The sequence below is a fragment of the Brachypodium distachyon genome, chromosome 4 (genome assembly GCF_000005505.3).
Source record: "Brachypodium distachyon strain Bd21 chromosome 4, Brachypodium_distachyon_v3.0, whole genome shotgun sequence".
In the NCBI taxonomy this organism is placed as follows: domain Eukaryota; kingdom Viridiplantae; phylum Streptophyta; class Magnoliopsida; order Poales; family Poaceae; genus Brachypodium; species Brachypodium distachyon.
This window is the reverse complement of record NC_016134.3, coordinates 34,291,953-34,312,391: the sequence shown is the minus strand read 5'-3', so window position 1 is coordinate 34,312,391 and position 20,439 is coordinate 34,291,953. Positions and strand designations below refer to the sequence as shown.

The following is a 20,439-nucleotide window of genomic DNA, read 5'->3' as shown; positions in this document are numbered from 1 at the left end:
ACTGGTACTCTCTACTCTATTTTGAGGCTTGGCCCTTTTTGACCGGAGTTGAGAGCGACGGGGCAGGCAGGCAGGCGTGCACAGGCAGAGGAGACTGGGCAGAGGTGCCGACCCCACCGTTTCTTTCTTCCAGTGGACACGGTGGGACCCGCATGTCATGTCAAATCAGCGTTGCGGTTGGTTTACCGGCTCGTCACGCGGACGAATCAATTGTAGACAAAGAAAAGTTGTGTGGTGCAACGATTTCCGGCCGGAAATTTTCCCCTCGGCGCCCCTTCTTTCAAGTTCCCGACTGCTGCCTTCGATTCGAAACGCTGCTCCGCGATCCTCTCGCACGAAAACGATGGGGACGGATGGTTGTTGCATCAGCGGTTCCGCAATGGCAACTTTGCAACGGCGCTCCCGGTACATGACAAGGGAGCTCACGTGGACCTCGAAGAGCGTCCCTTTCAAATCCGAAAAATATACAAGAATATCGCCTCGCGAAGCTTCGTGCCATACAGCTCACGTCCAGCCCGGCTCCATCTGTTCGACCTACTACTACATTGCTAATAAAAAATCTTGGAACAATTGCAAGAGACGTGCTCTACCCTTTTGGGTTTTACAACTATTTTTGCTTCCTTTTCCTTTGCCCAGAATGAACTGAGATGATTTTATCTCACAAGCCACCGATTGACAAGCACAATAGACATGACACAGAAACTCAAAAGTTTGTTCACCCGGCTGCACCACTCATTCTGCACCACTCAAGACTATTTCGCGATAAGAGAGGAACTTGAACAAAATGTACAGAAGGAATTAATAGCACTGACAGTAACAAAATAATAATAATCCACGTTACAATTTCTGGACGGGCTAATTTTACACGACGTTCGACCACTCTTACAATCTGCAGAGCAGTGGAAGCAACAGCATCTATAGCTAGAACGACGGACACAAGACTTTTACCGGCCGGGGTCACTGACCAGTGACCGGCCACCGGAGACGCCGGGCACAAAAACGCCGGCTTTACCGTCCTCCGGGGACTACTAAAACCAAACCCTACACAAGAGAGAAACAAATCGGAGATCTACACAACGAACAAGGATCAGAAGAATACGGGAGCTAATCCGCCAAAGGCCGGTGCAGAATGTCTAAAATGCCATCTGCATCGCGGCGACCATTAACACTAACCTAGATCCATGACAACGCTAAAGACGGGGTACTAGTACTAGTAGTAGCTTAGCAGAGACCGAGATGAGACGAACTGGGTGTCAGTTGGTGGCGAGGAGCGAGTCCCAGTCGATCTCGTACGAGGGGTACTTGGTGAGGGCGAATCCTGCGGCCTCGTCCCATGGCGCCTCGCTGAAGTCGAGCTGCTGCATCTCCGGAACCTCTGCTGCGTTGGTGGCGGGCGACGGCGATGACTCCGCCGACTCCAGAGAGGACGACGCCTCGTCGGAAGACGGCGAAGAGCAGTTGCTTGTGGGGGTGGATGAAGTGGCTGCGGAAGCGGAGGATGACTTGGACTTCTTGGCGTTCTTGGAGGCGGTGATGTTCTGGCAGAGGGTCTGGAGCTTGGCGTCGACGGAGGCGTCGAGGGGGCCGCGGGAGGCGGCGTTGTCGGGGAAGTTGAGCCGCGCGGCGTCCCCGCGGAGGCGGTACGCGGCCTGGTCGTAGGCGAGGGCGGCTTCCTCGGCGGTGTCGAAGGTGCCGAGCCAGAGGCGGGTGCGGTTGCGGGGGAGGCGGATCTCGGCCACCCACTTGCCCCAGTGCCGCTGCCGCACGCCGCGGTAAAGCTTCTGCGGCCGCGGCGGGGTCGCCGCCGCCGTGGAAGCCGGCTTCATGGGCTGGGCCCGCGGGCCGAGGTGGCCCGGCGGGCCGGTCTGGCGCTGGAGGTGGAGGCGTGCCTGGATGTAGTGCATCTCGGCCGGGCTGAGCTCGGCCTGGGCCTGGGCCTGCACCCCGTACGGGTACCCTTGGTACGCGGCGTGGGGGAAGGAGAATGGCGAGGTGGGGCTGGGATGTGAGTTGAGTGGAGGAGGGGAAGCAGAGGCATCCCGGATAAAAGGCTCGAGTGCTCTCATCAGCTCTTCCCCGGACAGATCTATAGCTGCAGCCATCTACTCTAGTTTCAAGGATCTGAAGAAACTTTTTTTTTTGAATTTTTTTTTCTTAATAAAAAGGAGAACAAGAAGAAAGCTGCCTGGTTCCCAAACCAAAATGAAGAACAGGCAGAGGAAATCAACAGCCACAGCAAAAACAGATGGCGTTGGTGGTAGATCTACACGGAAGCAGCAAGGAGGTGTGGAAAAAGAACCTCTCTTGGCCACCTATAATGATACTAGTACTAGAACACAAGGGGAAAGGAACAGATCTGAAGCTCCCTGGATCTAAAATGCCCTGGAGACCTCACTCTCTGCTCTTGGATCACGAAGAAGACGAGATTAACAGGGGAGAGGAAGAGGGTTGGAGTTTCGGAGAACCTTACCTTGGAGACGCAAGAACTCGCTCGGATCTATGCTTACCTCGCTCGAACTCACGGAGGCTGTGTTTGGTGGGTTTTTGGGCTTTCTCGGTGGGTGGCGGCTGGCTGTGGATGAAGGTCGAAGGCGAAATGGGGGGCGGGGACGAGGAACGGTGGACAAGGAGCTGCTTTATAGCCAGGCGGCCTCTCCGGAACCCGTGAGTCTTGATGACCATAATTTATCTGCTTCCTCGTGATAATGGTTCTTTTTCCTGTCTTCTCGCGGTTGTTTGGAGCTGTAATTAGTGGTTGCTTCGCTCTTACTCCTGCCCCTAATCACTTTCAGTGACGGTGACACAAGAGCTGTGCAACTGTCATGTGGGACCGCTCGTCCCACCTGGACATTAAATACGGATTTGGAAATGATGTTTGTGATGGGTCACCGAACCAAACAGCGTGTGTGCCGGTTCAACCACTGGAAGGAGGAACGGTGTCCAGGTCACCGGCACGTGTGGGGTGAAAGAACCGGGTGAACCGGTGATGAGGACGTGGCTGAATGCTACTGGGTGTTCCGGTATTTGCTGTTCGACGGCGATCAGCCTTCGAGATGCCACGAATATTCCCAAGCATTACCAACGGCTTTCCTTTCGACCTGAGGTGGCGTCGCAGTTTCTCAATGCGGTTAATTTTACTTTCATCTTGGGATTTTTCGAAGGGAAAGTATTAGCTGAAAACGAAATTTGAAAATTCCAGTTGCCCTTAGATCCTACTCCTTTTGTTTTTTAAGCTCGGGCACTACCAAATATCATTTAAATATATATTTTGTATGAAAATCCTTTTAGATTTTTATTTGTGAGAGCGTTTAAATGACCAAAAGTTCCGCCTTTTATTGTTTTGATTTGTTTTTAAGTTTTAGCTTAACGGAGGTTTCATTTGATATGCCGCCTATTTTAATGCTAATGTTTTTTTACAACTTTACCTCGTGAAAAAGTTGTGTTGTGCCAGCAAACATAGGATCACTACCAAGTATGGTTACTATATACTAACGATCACTAAATTTGAAAAACATGCGCTATTAATTCAAATCCTCTTAAGTACTGTACATAAACAATCAATTTTGCGCCTTCGGTAAAAGACTGGACTTCGGTGATAAATATGCTTATCTTTCAGAGAATGGAATTTGATTCTTTTCTCAAAACAAAAAAAATGTTTTTACATGAAATTTTACTAAGGGATGGACCATAATGATTGGCTCGTGAGTACTCATCATCGTTTTTTGGAGTATAGGATTGTTTGGATGGTTGGCTGCGTGACTGTAGCAGCTACATCCTTAAGACAAGGTGTTATTGGAGACCAGTTAAAGTTGCATGTTGATCTACAAATTTATCATAGAGTGAGCACACCTGCAGCGGCAGACATCACGCCAGATGAAATTTCCTATTGGTCTCCAAATTTCATTTTTACCACCTAGATTTGTTTTCGTGGCACCAAGACCCTGTTTAGCATTATTAGTGTGACTTAACCATGTCAGACGTGAGATGGTGCGGTCCATTTGCCATGTCGGAAGTGTCCCGAGAGAATGCATTATCCATATGGCAAATGCCATGCCAGCCCAAAAACTAAGTCCCACCTGTGGGACGAGAAAAAATTAGTTGGAGTAAAAATTGTCACAAGTTTCATAATGTGGTAAAAGGAGATATAGTTTGATAGAAATCAAACTAAGGTTAAAAAAAGGCAATTCACTCTATGCGTGTAAATATGATTTGTTTTCCGTATTTTGCAAAAGAAATCCCTCCATTGCTATAGTTTGACATGTTTTATAAATGATGTTGCCCTTTTGGCCTTATTTGGTTTCTCTCATCTGTAAACCCTGGCTCTGCCATTGCGCAATTGAGCTAAGCTTTTCGTGGTTGGTTGGTGGCAATATCCCTTTTGTCGAACGCATGGTTTATCTTAGTCAAGGAACGTTCTGGACCTAGAAAACCAACTTGAAAACAAAAGGTGACCTTAGCCATAATTGACCCCATGTGCAATGAATCTTGGCCATCCAATTGACCATATATATGGGCATTGATTTTTTATGAAATCTTAACAGTTCAACATACCGTATGGATGGTAAACTTCTCGATAGTGTTTCATTTTCAAGAGTTTTCCATGTATCATTGTTAACTATTGATTAGAAGCTCGGTCCTTCCGTCGTGTTATTTTTGCAAGGCAGTGAGAGGGTAATGCAGCAAGCTTACCGAAAAAAGATGACAGATTGACAATGGATTAGGAATTATTTAAAACAGGGTTTTGATGTTCCTTAAACGTCTTAATTTTTCAGGAAAAATTTAAATCTCAATCGAAGCACGAGAGCTGTGAGATTAATATCTAAATGTTATCTTCACTCCCCATTTTCATAGTTTGTTCCAAATCTTAATGCGCATACCAAATCCGACGAGTGATCAACCGACTGACCCTTTACTTAAAAATCACACGACTCAAATCCGACGAGTGATCAACTGACTGACCCTTAACTTAAAAATCACACGACTTGACATAACAAAACCGTTAAAAATAAGTTGTCCAATGTGAACTTTTAGTGTAAGGAAGTTGACCCTACCTCTGGATCTGCAATGAACAGCTTCATGTCGAAAAGCTGAAGGATATGCATCGCTTAGCTGCAGACAGTACCAAATCCATTCATTAATCAAGCTCTTACCTTACAAGTAAAGCAAATTAAAAAATATATTCTACCGCGCGCCATCATATAATCAGTGAGCTGTATCCTTGCCAGTGTCTGGGCAAAACAAACGTAAAGGTATTCGTTGCTTGACTCGCTTGTAAAGTGTCATGTACTCTAGACCAAAAACCATTTCGGGCCGGTTCTTTTTAGCTTCACCTTCCGCAGAAACGGTTTAAGCTTCTTTATCCACAGAAACAGTTGTGGAGAGAAGCTCCTGAAACACTGCACTCCATTTTTTTTCGGCTTCTGTTGTCCAGGCTTATCGTGTGAGTTTTCTGATGGAAAGTCTCTAGTACCCCTCCGTCCTCCGTGCTGAAACCGTCCACAAAATTCTACGATTAACCACGGGAATCTGATCTCCACTAGACCAAAAAAAATCATGCTCATACGCAGAGTTTACACAAACAACAAAATCGAGTTCCTTTTAGCTTAGATCATTCACATAAACAACAAAAACTCTACTCAAACTCCAAATCAAAATTCTATTGCTGCTCTGGAGCTACTCATCCCCAGTTGAGAAAAAAACGAAGAGCATGAAGAGGTGGTCGGGGCGGAGGAGCATGACACAGAGGAGGTGGAGGTCGATCTGATTTCAGTAGATGTGGCCCGATGTTATGCTGACTTACGGCAGCGAGGAGGAATACGGCGGCGACTGCTTCATGGAGCGGCAGACCAACGGCTTGGGAACGAATTCAACAGCGGTGGGGATTTCGAATCCGCGGCGGCAGGGGCTTCGTGGGGTGGCGGACTGACGGCTTGGGGACGAATCCGCGGCGGCTCGGCTTGGGGACGAAAGCGGCGGCCGGAGGACGAATCCGCAGCGACGGCGCCACGAAACAGCAGGGCGAAGGCGGAGGTTATCGCGGAGAGTCTGCCGGTGTCATAGCTTCCGACGGGCGACGGCGGGGCACGGACTTGGCGGCGGGTGACGGCTGAGGGAGGAACCCTAGAAGAGACGAGGATAGGAGACGAGAGGAACGGGCCGCGAAGGGAATTCGGGAGAAAAAAGATGGCCGAATCGGTACGTAGACTCGGTGACATTCTCGCTGTAAATAGAGTGCTCTTTTGGAGCAAAGAAAGTGGGATTTTTCAGAAATCCGGAAAGCTTGAACAGGCTTTTTTTGGTATGAAGTATTTCGGGTGTTAGAGCTACTACTAGAAACGAAAATCGAGTTTTTTTCGGCTTGAACTTCTGCGGACCTAGAAGCTGAAAATAACTGCCCTTAGACATTCAGTCCCAGATGGTCACGTATTTACTCACGGAGTAATCAACAACCAGCTCTTGCCAAAATACAAAAGGAGATACATTAGTAGAAGCTATAAACATCATCACCACGGAGTGCCATAAGCTTATACACACTATTTCATTTTTTTCCCTTCACGATAATGTTATCTTGGTGCTCGACTGTTTGATCCTAATACAGCAAACATCATGTGTGGCCACTATGTGTGGTGTCACTCTCCTTTCCTTTCCTCTTTGTCACGTCCTCGTCGTTGCCGTCTTGATCCCTCACATGACGCCATAACCACCTTGCTTTTGCCATGACTGTGTAGCACGAACTAGGCATGGGGTTTTCTGACGTGTTGCCCTCATGGACGCCACAAATATCGTCCAAGCTTTTATTGGGATTCAGAGATGCGTGACCATTGATCAAAATGATTACTCGTAAACTATATATACCGTAACAGACCCCAATCAATCATTAAACTGGACGTGGGAGGCGCACCAACGTCTTGACAATTTGGAAGGACGAGGTTGGTTATCTTAAATCAAGAGAGTGGCTCCATGTGCAATCCTATCTCCCCAAATGTGAGGAAGTTGACCTTAACCTCTAGATCTGCATTCGCCATTCAACGACTTGACTCTAAAAGAAACTGAATCTGACGCACCTTCTTATTTTGGTAGATAATAATGCATCTTCTTCTTTTTTGAGACGGTAATAATGCATGTTAGGAAGGTGGAACCAGTATCATACGGCTATATAGGAATAGTTAGCTCTCACCTACGGAGTAGTACACAGTTATTAATTTTCATAGAAAAAAGAGGGAATCTAATTTTTCATACAGAATCGGCACTTTGCAACAGCATGCCTAACTATATTTATCGAGACTTTTATATGTCACAAAGTGAACATGCAGCAGGGAGGCAGGCACACATGCCTGTGACCACTGATCTCAGCTGATGAGCTGCAGATGTTCCAAGTTTACTTTTTTTAATCAGAAGAGGTCCCATTCCAACTTCCAAGTTGGTTGAGGCGGAGAGCGAGCGAAGTCGATTTAAAAAAAAAACAGACCTCGAGGAGAAATTATTTCATAAAATGAACTCGTCACAAAATTATTTTACAAATTTAACCCTTTTGCATAGCGTCCAACAGTTAGGCGTTAAGTTCTATAGCATAGCGGCTTATCCTAAGACGCTATGCGTCTGCCAGCGTGGTTAGCCCGGACCCCACCTGCAACCATGCAGGGTCTCAAATTTCGCGAGTTGGGCGCTATACCAGCTACCTTCGCGCCCAACGAGAAGACGCTATGCCAGTCTCTGGCGCCGCAGCATCCACGTACGCTCGCTGGGCGTGCTCGGACCCGCCCGTGTCGCGTCGTGACGCTGATCAGTGAAATGGATAAACGCCTCGCGCAGGCCGGTCGGGCACTTCGATCGATCGGGTAGTACTAGTACAGGCTACATGCATATGAGTGAGCTATACGCATGCAGTGCAGGTCCGCATAGCACAAAGTGGAGGCGGGACGCGGGTCTGAATTCTGAAACCATGGGTCTGAATCCTGGTTTCTCAAGCGGGTGCTCCTGGGAGTTGCGCAGAACAGTGGCCGCTGTCTGAATACATTGAATAAGTATTACTGTGGGTTAGCCTGTTGACCAATCCCTGTTAACGCCAAGGTAGCATGCAGCCAACCCTGAGACGTTATGCTAAGACTTAGCGAACTTTGAGACCTGCATGGTCGCAGGTGGGGTCCGGGCTGGCCACGCTGGCAGGTGCATAACGTCTTAGGGAGAGATGCTATGCTACAGAGCTTAACGGCTAACTATTGGGCGCTATGCAAAAATGTTAGATTTGGGAAATAGTTTCATTACTAGTTTATTTTGTAAAATTGTTTTGGTTCGAGGTCTCTTTTGTGCAAATCGACGCGAGCGAAACGGTGGGCGCCTTTAATGAGCGTCAGTTACTCAGTTGTGATCGCGTTTTAACTTCGGCGAAGACTTTCACCCCTCGTCCGTGCCGTGCGTGACCCACGAGCCGAGCCGGGGCCATGTGATTCGACTGTGGCGTTCAGGAGAAGGCCGAGGCCACATGCGCTGGCTGGCTTCGCGCGTCAGGTCAGTGCATGCATGCATCTGATTCCTGTGATTTGCCAAGTTTAATCGTGATTGCTCCTCGGTTTTGCAGTTCTTTTTGTTTCTAAACCGAGTGCCATACTTTGTTTATACTTCTGCGTACAAAAGGAGGGAGCTGCTATCTGCCTTTTCCTTGGATTCTCCGTCGCGGAAGCAAATTTTACTCTTGGTTTCCTAGTTTACGTTTGTCAGTACTAGACGGTGAAGATGCACAGTAGTATAATTTACAAAAATTTAAAACGCTGGGCGTGGAAACGAAAGCGACAGCATCTTTTTACGTAGCTGGTGCTTACTGGCCGTTGGTATGTCGGCAAATGACTGAGAGTTGTATAAATCAGCGCAAAGGTTTCTTCCGTTTCCGATCCTAGTCATGCCTGCTGATTGATTGATTGTTCATTGCATGTGCAGGCTCTGGAATGGACTATATGAAGTAAGTACGGAGCATGTGCGTGCAGTCGTCACGACGCAGATGAAGCGATTTCGTTTTCTGGGGACAAAACTTCACGCAGCTAGTGCGGCCAGGTCGGGTTGATGAGACTTGAGACAGGAGGATACGGTCGCCGTCGCGCACGGCGTCGTCCCTTGCCTGTCTCTGTGAACAGCTTTCCGTTCCCTTCACGCTTGCGACTGGTGCACAGACTTTGCTGTTTGCATTTCCCCCTTCGACGAATCCTCATCTTGATGCCTATCTACGGTTTGTTCGTAAAGCACAAAATCACATGGAAATCAGATCGATGTTAGAACTGTAGATTGCGTCGGTCTGGCATGTCACTACCATGTACACAGGTAAGAGCATCCCTAGCATGTATCGCACCGGCCTTTAAAATAACTGTTGTTTTATTGTTTCGTGCCGAAAACTGATCCGATCAGGTCCCTAAAAACCGCACGGCTCGTAAAGTGAGGTGCCAAAAACTCGAGACGAAATCCATCGTATAGGCGGGGTTGACGATTATTTTCTCGAGTCACCGTAAGAATGTCTAATTCTTGGCCAGAGGAACATTTCAGCTCGACTCTTCCTGCTTCCGCACCGCTGCCGATCTCCCTGCCCGCGTGCCGCCCAAACAACGCCATGGAGTTCCCCAAGGTCCCAATCTTTCAATCCTGCGTCGCGCAGCCTCAATGGCAACCGCCCACTCGGTCCGGCCATGGCGGAGAAGGACCCGGGCACCGTGGCCACAGGAGGAAACAGATGAGGAGCTCCATGCCAGACGGTGCCGGGGCAAGGAGATCGGCGGCGGCGAAAGTGCGGAAGCAGCAACACCCAAACGAAAGTTTCCCTCCTGCCAACCGAATGGTGCTTTTATTTGGGCTTGAGTCATCGGATCCCCGCGGGAAAAAAATCCGGGACAATCGATTTTACGGGATCTGATTGGGTCCTTTTTTCAGCTGAATCCGTAGAATAGCGTGTATTTTCCGGATCGGACCGATATACGAGATCTGCTAAAGATGCTCCAGTGTGGTATCGTTACACCAAGAGCGTCGAGCAACACGAGGAATCCATCTGCCGCTGATGGGTTCGTTGCATGAAAAACAAAAAATTTCCTACGAGAAGTGCGTAAGAACCCCAAGATAAAATCTACTAGATGTAAGTAATGAGAGGGATTATGACCATCATACCCTCGTATACCACAAAGCGTTACGATCACGGGATCGTTGTTGGCGTAGTGGACTTTCGATGAGATCGATCTCAATGCCGAACGTAGGGCACCTCCTTGGTATCCACACGTACGGCTTGATGTCGTCTCCTCCTTCTTGATCCAGCAAGACGAGGGGGAGAGATTGACGAGATCCCGACAGCACGACGGCGTGGTGTAGGATATGGTGGAGATCTCCGCGGGCAGGGCTTCACTGCGCACGGGAGAGAAGGAGAGGGGCTCAGGGGAGAGAGATCCAGCTGAGAGCTTGGTGTGTTCTCTTCCCCTGCCCCTCCCCTCTATTTATATAGGGGTGGTGGTCAGTGTTTGCTCCTCCTCCAAGAAGAGGATAGGGCCGGCTAGGGGAGTCCCGAAAGGATTCCTCCTTCTGCCCGGCCTCCCCACGCACGTGGTTCTCCACCGTACGGTGGTTTCCACCACGTGGTGGAGTCCCCCACGTTTCCTCTCCCCTGATGGGAATTAGATTGCTCAAATTAATTCATATAAAGACCCAATTAAATTCTCAGGAATATTCCGGAACATTTCAGAACCTTCTGATAACTTCCGAAACCTTCTAGAATATTCCCAGTCACCGAAAATACCACGAACTTTTCCGGAACCCTGAAACAGTTTTTCCATATATAAATCTTTATCTCCGGACCATTCCGAAGCTCCTCGTGATGTTCTGGATCCCATCCGAGACTCCGAATCAATATTCGATATTACCATCTATTATCGCATCAAACCCTAGCGACATTAAGCGTTAAGTGTGTGACCCTACGGGTTCGAGAACATGTGTACATGATCATATCAATAACCAATAGCGGGACCTGGATGTCCATAATGGTTCTCACATATTCCACGAAGATCTCATCGGTTGAACCACGATGTCAAGGATTCAATTAATCCGGTATCCAATTCCCTTTGTCTCGCGATATATTACTTGCCCGGGATTTGATCGTCGGTATCACCATACCTAGTTCAATCTCGTTACTGGCAAGTTCTCTTTACTCGTACCGCAATATAATATCCCCGTGACTAAACACATTAGTCACATGCTTGCAAGCTCATTAGGATGTTATATTACCTAGAGGGCCCAGAGATATCTCTCCGTCACATGGAGTGACAAATTCCAGTCTTGATCCATACAACCCAACAAGCACCTTCCGAGATACCTGAAAAACACTTTTATGATCACCCAATTACGAGATGACGGTTGATGTCCACAAAGTATTCTTCTGGTACTAAGAAGTGGCATGATCTCATGGTCTAAGGAAATGATATTTGACATAATGAAAGCATTAGCAATTTAAACTTAAGTGACACGATCAAAAGCTATGCTTACGTTTTGGTCTGTCCATCACATCATTATCCTAATGATATGACCTCGTTATTAAATGACAACACATGTCTATGGTTAGGAAATCTTAACCATCTTTTAATTAACGAGCTAATCTAGTAGAGGCGTATTAGGAACACGGTATTTGTTTATTTATCCACACATGTATTTAGTTTCCTGTTAATACAATTATAGCATGGATAACAAACCTTTATCAAGAACAAGGAAATATGAATAATAACAAATTTATTATTTCCTCTAGGGCATATTTCCAACACTTTTATTCAAATAGCCTTTAACACTTTTAAGAAGTTCTATATCATTTCCGATCAACAATATGTCATCCACATACAGTATCAGAAATGCTACAGAGCTCCCACTCACTTTCTTGTAAATACAAGCTTCTCCATGAGTTGTGACAAATTCAAACCCTTTGATCACCTCATCAAAACGGAGATTCCAACTCCGAGATGGTTGCTTCAGCCCATAAATCGAACGCTGAAGTTTGCATACCTTATTAGCATCCTTAGAATCGACAAAACCTTTGGGTTGCACCATGTCCAACTCTTCCTCAATGTGACCATTAAGGAACGCAGTCTTGACATCCATCTGCCAGATTTCGTAATCGAAAAATGCAGCAATTGCTAACATAATCCGAATAGACTTTAGCATTGCTACGGGTGAGAAAGTCTAATTGTAGTCAACTCCTTGAATTTGCCGAAAACCTTTTGCGACAAGTCGAGCTTTATAGACGGTAATATTACCATCAGCGTCAGTTTTTTTCTTGGAAATCCATTTGTTCTCAACGGTTTCGGTCATTGGGTAAGTCTACCAAAGTCCATACTTGGTTTTCATACATGGATCCCATTTCGGATTTCATGACGGCTAACCATTTTTCGGAGTCTGGGCTCATCATCGCTTTCTCATAATTCGTAGTTTCATCGCTGTCTAACAACATGACATTCATGACATGATCATTGTGCCACTCAGGAGTGGTACGTGTTCTTGTCGACCTGCGAAGTTTTGTAGTAGTCTCATTTGAAGCTTCATGATCATTATCATTTGCTTCCTCTCTAGCTGGCGTAGGCTGCACAAGAACAGTTTCTGGCTGTTTGACGATATTTTGTGCTAATCAAGATGTGAGTATCAATTAACATGGTTAAATATATGTGCATTAATCAGTGTAAGCTAGCCCAATCTCCATGCATGCAATCGATCAGAAACCCATACATGCATGGCTGTGTACTGTACTTCATACGTGCGCATGGGCTAATCCCGGAGAAACCAAGAAATCCTCGGTGCTGCTCAGCTTAATTAAGGGGCGCGCATGCAGGGAAAGGCAAGCTCCGTTTCAGGGAAATACATGGAAACGGCCTCGTATACACGTCTACGAAGACGGAAAGTATTGGCAATTTGGTGTTGATTAGCAAGTCAGCAGTCCTTGTGATTTGTAAACACGGCAGCTGCAGTTGCCAAAAATATGAGGCGGTGGTCTTTCCTTCCGGTGCTCCGTCTGAGGCCTGTATAAGCCTGCCAATGCTTCCATCGAGGGGGACAGAAGAGGAGAAGCGCTGAAGCCGCCTGGGCGTCGGCAAGAGGTAAAAGGAGCACGTATACTCTCACATCCAGAATACAAACACCAAAGAACCTCCACGTACAAGTTTAAGAACAAGCAGCAGCCGGCCAGGGACTTGATCAAGGACAACAATGATGGCGTCTTTTTCCAATGGTGAGGATCATGGTTGATCTCCCTTCTCCTCTCTCCTTTTTTTTGCCTGTACTGTGCATCTTCGCATGCAGCGGGTCGCTTGGTCACGGCCAGTTTGCCGAGGCTGCTGCCGTGCGTTTTGTCGGCCTACTTCCGAAGCCTCGTCCAGATGGTGGCCGTTGGGCCATTGGGGCTGCCAACATGCAGGCCGCCGGCTCCGACGTTGGGAGATCGTCGACACTTGCAGCTGAAGAAGACGACGCCACGTGTCTGCCTAACGCGCGCTGCGATGGCAGAGGTGCCGTTGCTGCTCTGACATCGCCATGTCATGTTTGTTGGCGCTCGGCCGATGTGCCCGCCCGACGAAGATAACACTTTGGCAGGTTCTCCACTGAGAACATCACCGATGCCTGGCCACTTTGCCTGGCTGCGAGGAGGCCTCCTCAGGCGGCCCTTCTACCTCACGAGCTACGACGCCGACGCCGATGCCGAGGCAGTCTACTGGCGCGTTCTTCAGCTAGTACACCTGCGGGACTTGGTAAATCCCTGGTGTGCAGTAACCTCTTTGCTATCAAGCAACTCCTGCCGGTAAGACTTTGGTGGATGCTCTACGGGGGTGCCCCTCGACCATCTCGACGATACCACTGAGTCGTCTGAACGTCAATGCCAAGCCCTACCATGCGTATTCATCTGACTTCGACGACATCGACATCGTTCGGCTGACGAGGCCGGACGGTAAGGGCGAGCGTGGCCGAAACAAGGGCCACCCTATCGACGGCGCGTGCATGTTCAAGTGCATGGACCCTGCCGCCGTCCACACGTCACCACCATGCATGCAGAACGCGACATGAAGATGAAGACGATGATCCAGCAGCTTAATCGGAGGTGTCCTGCGGCTCGAGCTGTGCGAATAATTAACCGGAAGCCTCCCGAGGCCCCGGGAACCAGAAGACCATAATCGCTATGTCATGTTAGCCGAGCTAGTAGGCTACGGAGCACACACTATCCTCGGAAATAAACACTTATTTTTTCGTTATGATTAATAATGTGTAACTTCCATATTATTATTTTCTTTGTGTACTTAGTACACTGGCACGCCCGTGTTTTAATTTTCCCCGGTGTGAGAAAAAATAATTTTTTTTCTCCCTTGAGTATTTTTCGTGTCAAACACTGGCGCTGCGCTACTCTCAAATTCGAGAGAAGGTTCAAGAACGTCGTCGAGTTCTACTTTCCTCCCACTCACTTCTTTCGAGAGAAACTCCTTCTCTAAAAAGGACCCGTTCTTAGCGACAAACACTTTGCCTTAGGATATGTGATAGAAGGTGTACCCAATTGTTTCTTTAGGGTATCCTATGAAGATGCATTTTTCCGACTTGGGTTCGAGCTTATCAGGTTGTATCCTTTTGACATAAGTGTAGCATCCCCAGACTTTAAGAAATGACAGCTTAAGTTTCTTGCCAAACCATAATTCATACGGTGTCGTTTCAACGGATTTAGATGGTGCCTTATTTAAAGTGAATGCGGCTGTCTCTAATGCATAACCCCAAAACGACAGTGACAAATCAGTAAGAGACATCATAGACCGTACCATATCTAATAAAATACGATTACGACGTTCGGACACACCATTACGTTGTAGTTTCCAGGCGGCATAAGTTGCGAAACAATTCCACATTGTCTTAAATGCGTGCCAAACTCGTAACTCAAATATTCACCACCACGATCCGATCGTAGAAATTTAATTTTCTTGTTACGATGGTTCTCCACTTCATTCTGAAATTCCTTGAACTTTTCATATGTTTCAGACTTGTGTTTCATTAAGTAAATATACCCATATCTACTTAAGTCATCTGTGAAGGTTAGGAAGTAACGATATCCACTGCGCGTTGTAACACTCATTGGTCCGCACACATCAGTATGTATGATTTGCAACAAGTCACTCGCCCGTTCCATTATGCCTGAAAACAGGGTTCTAGTCATCTTACCCATTAGGCATGGTTCACATGTATCAAATGATTCAAAATCAAGTGATTCAAGTAGTCCATCAGAATGGAGTTTTTTCATGCGTTTTATACCAATATGACCTAGACGTCAGTGCCACAAATATGTGGAATTATCATTATCCACTTTGCACCTTTTGGCATTAACATTATGAATATGTGTATCACTACTATCAAGACTTAATAGAAATAAACCATTCACAAGTGGTGCATGACCATAAAAGATATTACTCATATAAATCGAACAACCATTATTCTTTGATTTAAATGAATAACTCTTGCATTAAACAAGGTCCTGATATAATGTTCATGCTCAACGCAGGCACCAAATAACAATTACTAAGGTTTAAAACTAATCCCGAAGGTAAATGTAGAGGGAGCGTGCCGACGGCGATCACATCACCTTTTGATCCATTCCCGACGCGCATGGTCACCTCATCTCTTGCTAGTCTTCGTTTATTCTGCAGCTCCTGTTTCGAGTTACAAATGTGAGCAACTGAACCAGTATCAAATACCCAGGTGATACTACGAGTACTAGTAAGATACACATTAATAACATGTATATCAAATATACCTTTGACGTTGCCAGCCTTCTTATCTGCCAAATACTTGTGGCAGTTATGCTTCCAGTGGCTAGTCCCCTTGCAGTAGAAGCACTCAGTATCCGGCTTAGGTCCAGCTTTGGGCTTCTTCACGGGAGTGTCAACAGTTTTGCCACCCTTCTTGAAGTTTCCCTTCTTTCCCTTTGCCTTCTTGAAACTGGTGGTCTTATTGACCATCAACACTTGATGCTCCTTCTTGATGTCCATCTCCGTGGTTTTTAACATCGCGAGGAGCTGAGGAAGTGTCCTATCCATCACTTGCATATTGTAGTTCACCACAAAGCTTTTGTAGCTAGGTGGTAGTGACTGAAGAACCCGGTCAATGCCTAATTCATTAGGAATCCCAATTCCCAGTTGTCTTAGGCGGTCAGCGTACTCAGACATTCTGAGCATGTGCTCGCTAACGGAGCTGTTCTCCTCCATCTTGCAGTTAAAGAACTTTTCGGAGGCTTCATACCTCTCCGCACGGGCTTGGGTCTGAAACAAAGTATTCAGTTCCCCAATCATAGCAAATGCTGTATGGTGCTCAAAACGCTTTTGGAGCTCAGGTTCCATACCAAGCAAGAGGCCGCACCTAACTGCATTGTGGTCCTCGAGTCAGCCAGACGCTCCTAACGTCAGTAGACTCAGTTGCTGCGGGTTTTGCACCAAGCGTTGCATCAAAAACATAGACCTTTTTGGCAGCTTCGAGGATAATTCTCACATTACGGAACCAGTTTGTAAAGTTGCTTTCATTGGACTTCAGTTTATCTTTCTCTAGGAGAGTATTCATATTGAACGTAGTACGATCCATTGATCTACAGCATATTTGCAAAGACAATTAGACTATGTTCATGATAATTAGTTCAAGCTAATCAAATTACTAATGAACTTCCACTAAAATCAACATCCCTCTGGTTGTTTAGTGACACATGATCCAAATCCACTACACCAAGTCAGATCATCACATGAGATGGAGTAGCTTCAATGGTGAATATCATCATGTTGATCATATCATTCATATGAGTCATGTTTAACCTTTCGGTTCCTTGTGTTCTGAGGCCATGTCTGTACATGCTAGGCTCGTCAAGTCAACCAAAGTATATCTGCATGTGCAAAACTAGCTTACACCCGTTGTATGCGAACGTAGAGTTTATAACACCTGATCATCATGTGGTGCTTCAAAACGACAAACTTTTGCAACGGTGCATACTAATGGAGAACACACTATTATCTTGATATTACTAATGAGGGATCATCTTATAATGCTACCGTTGTAAACTAAGCAAAATAAGATGCATAAAAGGGATAAACATCACATGCATAAATAATGTGACATGATATGGCCTTTTCTTCATGTGCCTTCGATCTCCATCTCCAAAGCACGGGCATGATCTCCATCATCACCGGCCTGTCACCTAGGTCCTCGGGCGTTAAGTATAGTTGCCTCCACTAACCATTGCTACTACAACTATTGCTACTACTAGCGATAAAGTAAAGCAATTACATGACGATTAAAACGTTGACACAAAGGTCATACAATAATTAACGAGACAACCATACGGCTCCTGCCGGTAGCCAAACTCATCGACATGCAAGTCGTGAAATATTACAAAACATGATCATCTCATACATCAAATATATCATATCATATCTTGACCATACCACATCACATGCCTCTGCAAAAACAAGTTAGACGCTTCTACTTTGTTGTTGCATGTTTTACATGGCTTTAGGGGTAGCATTAAAAGAACCGTTATTACTTACGCAAAAGCCACAATGGTGATATATAAATTGCTTATTAACCATATAGGCCTCCCATTGCAAATCAGATTTCAACTATTGTGGGAGAGACAAGACACTCGCCAGCCGCATATGCAATACAAGTTGCATGTCAATTGCGGAACTGGTCTCTTGTGCGATGACAAGTAAGGTTGGTCCGAGCCGCTTCATCCCACTATCCCGCAAAATCCGAAGTGCACAAAAGAGGTAGCAACATGAACATCAACGCCCACAACCAAGTTGTGTTCTACTCGTACAAAACATCTATGCATAGATCTAGCTCTGATACCACTGATGGGTTCGTTGCATGGAAAACAAAAAATTTCCTATGAGAAGTGTGGAAGAAACCCAAGATAATATTTACTAGATGTAAGTAACGAGAGGGATTATGAGCATCATACCCTCGTAGACCACAAAGCGTTACGATCACGGGATCGTTGTTGGCGTACTGGTACTTTCGATGAGATCGATCTCAATGCCGAACGTAGGGCACCTCCTTGGTATCCACACGTACGGCTTGATGTCGTCTCCTCCTTCTTGATCCAGCAAGACAAGGGGGAGAGGTTGACGAGATCCCGGCAACACGACGGCGTGGTGTAGGATATGGTGGAGAGCTCCGCGGGCAGGGCTTCGCTGCGCACGGGAGAGAAGGAGAGGGGCTCAGGGGAGAGAGATCGAGTTGAGGGCTTGGTGTGTTCTCTCCCCTGCCCCTCCCCTCTATTTATATAGGGGCAGTGGTCAGGATTTGCCCCTCCTCCAAGAAGAGGCTAGGGCCGGCTAGGGGACTCCCGGAATGATTCCTCCTTCTGCCCGGCTTCCCCACGCACGTGGTTCTCCACCGTACGGTGGTTTCCACCACGTGGTGGAGTCCCCCACGTTTCCTCTAGGCCCATTAGGGGATAATTAATTAGATTGCTCCAATTAATTCATATAGAGGCCCAATTAAATTCTCAAGAATATTCCGGAACATTTCAGAACCTTCTGATCACTTCCGAAACCTTCTAGAATATTTCCGGTCAATACCGAAAATACCCTGAACTTTTCCGGAACCCTAAAACAGTTTTTCCATATCTAAATCTTTATCTCCGGACCATTCCGAAGCTCCTCGTGATGTCCTGGATCCCATCCGAGACTCCGAATCAATATTCGATATCACCATCTATTATCGCATCAAACCCTAGCGACATTAAGCGTTAAGTGTGTGACCCTACGGGTTCGAAAACATGTGGACATGATCATATCAATAACCAACAGCGGGACCTGGATGTCCATAATGGTTTCCACATATTCCACGAAGATCTCATTGGTTGAACCACGATGTCAAGGATTCAATTAATCCGGTATCTAATTCCCTTTGTCTCGCGATATATTACTTGCCCGGGATTTGATCGTCGGTATCACCATACCTAGTTCAATCTCGTTACCGGCAAGTTCTCTTTACTCGTACCACAATATATATCCCCGTGACTAAACACATTAGTCACATGCTTGCAAGCTCATTAGGATGTTATATTACCTAGAGGGCCCAGAGATATCTCTCCGTCACATGGAGTGACAAATTCCAGTCTTGATCCATACAACCCAACAAACACCTTCCGAGATACCTGAAGAACACCTTTATGATCACTCAGTTACGAGATGATGGTTGATGTGCACAAAGTATTCTTCCGGTACTAGGGAGTGGCATGATCTCATGGTCTAAGGAAATGATACTTGACATAATGAAAGCATTAGCAATTTAAACTTAAGTGACACGATCAAAAGCTATGCTTAGGTTTGGGTCTGTCCATCACATCATTCTCCTAATGATAAAACCTTGTTATTAATTGACAACACATGTATATGGTTAGGAAACTTTAACCATCTTTTAATCAACGAGCTAATCTAGTAGAGGCGTATTAGGGACACGGTATTTGTTTATTTATCCACACATGTATTTAGTTTCTGTTAATACAATTATAGCATGGATTAGAAACCTTTATCAAGAACAAGGAAATATGAATAATAACAAATTTATTATTGCCTCTAGGGCATATTTCCAACAGACACGTCCGGGCGGAGCACTAGGAATTCAAGGTCACCCAAGAATCTAGTGATGAATATCATGGTCAAAACATATAGCCCATAACACTATGAGAACCTCGAGAAAATAGGCATGCCATTACTTTGTTCGTTGATATTTTACATGGATTTTATAGTTTTTTACGGGAATAGGCCGCCACGTTAGTGATTGAGAATATTGATAAGGATACTGAAACAATCGCATGAATTTACTTTTTTTTTTGGAATAACATGGATTTTACATGGAGTGCTATCCTGCGACCCATACGGCCTTGGGCGCAGGTAGGCATGTCGCATGCCCTTAGCCCATTGGGCCACTACTCCTGTTGTACCACCAAGTACACGGGTACGTACGGGACAAAGTGTACAAAGGGCCAGAAAAAACTACTCACAAAAGATCCGTGTGCATGGAAGAGGAAGGGTTTCTCTAGGGTTTGGTGATTCCGGCGGCGATTCTCATCACTGACGTTTGTTTCTCGCTGGATCTTTCTCGCCTTGCTTCCGATCTCTCCCTCCGACTCAGGCTGACTAAGGGGCTGGCTGGCCCAGCTTCCTGGCCTTGGTTGGGTGGTGGTGAGCTGAGGTAGCAAGGCTAGATCCGTTCGGTTTCTCTTCTCCAACTCGGGTGAAGATCCTGGACATGGCGACTGAGGTCTCTCAGTGGCGTGATGGCAGGCAAGGAAAAGCAGCAGGCGACGTGGATGACATGCTGAAAAAACTGAAGCTCCATGATGCGGAGCTTCAGGACGTCGTTCTCGGGAAGGACGACGCTGGCGATCTGCCGTCGGTGAAGTGGATGGCGGTGGCA

The 20,439-nt window shown here is 46.4% G+C and overlaps 1 protein-coding gene across 1 annotated transcript; it reads right to left on the bottom strand.

Moving 5' to 3' along the window:
- Nucleotides 1-787: 787 nt before the first annotated feature.
- Nucleotides 788-2,633, bottom strand: LOC100838838 (ethylene-responsive transcription factor RAP2-13). Its single transcript, XM_003577991.4, has one exon. The coding sequence runs from the start codon at nucleotides 2,100-2,102 to the stop codon at nucleotides 1,254-1,256; it is 849 nt and encodes a 282-aa protein (XP_003578039.1). The 5' UTR covers nucleotides 2,103-2,633; the 3' UTR covers nucleotides 788-1,253.
- Nucleotides 2,634-20,439: the final 17,806 nt, after the last annotated feature.

Coding starts and splice junctions, on each gene's coding strand:
- LOC100838838 (XM_003577991.4), bottom strand. CDS start 2,102: ATGGCTGCAGCTATAGATCTGTCCGGGGAAGAGCTGATGAGAGCACTC.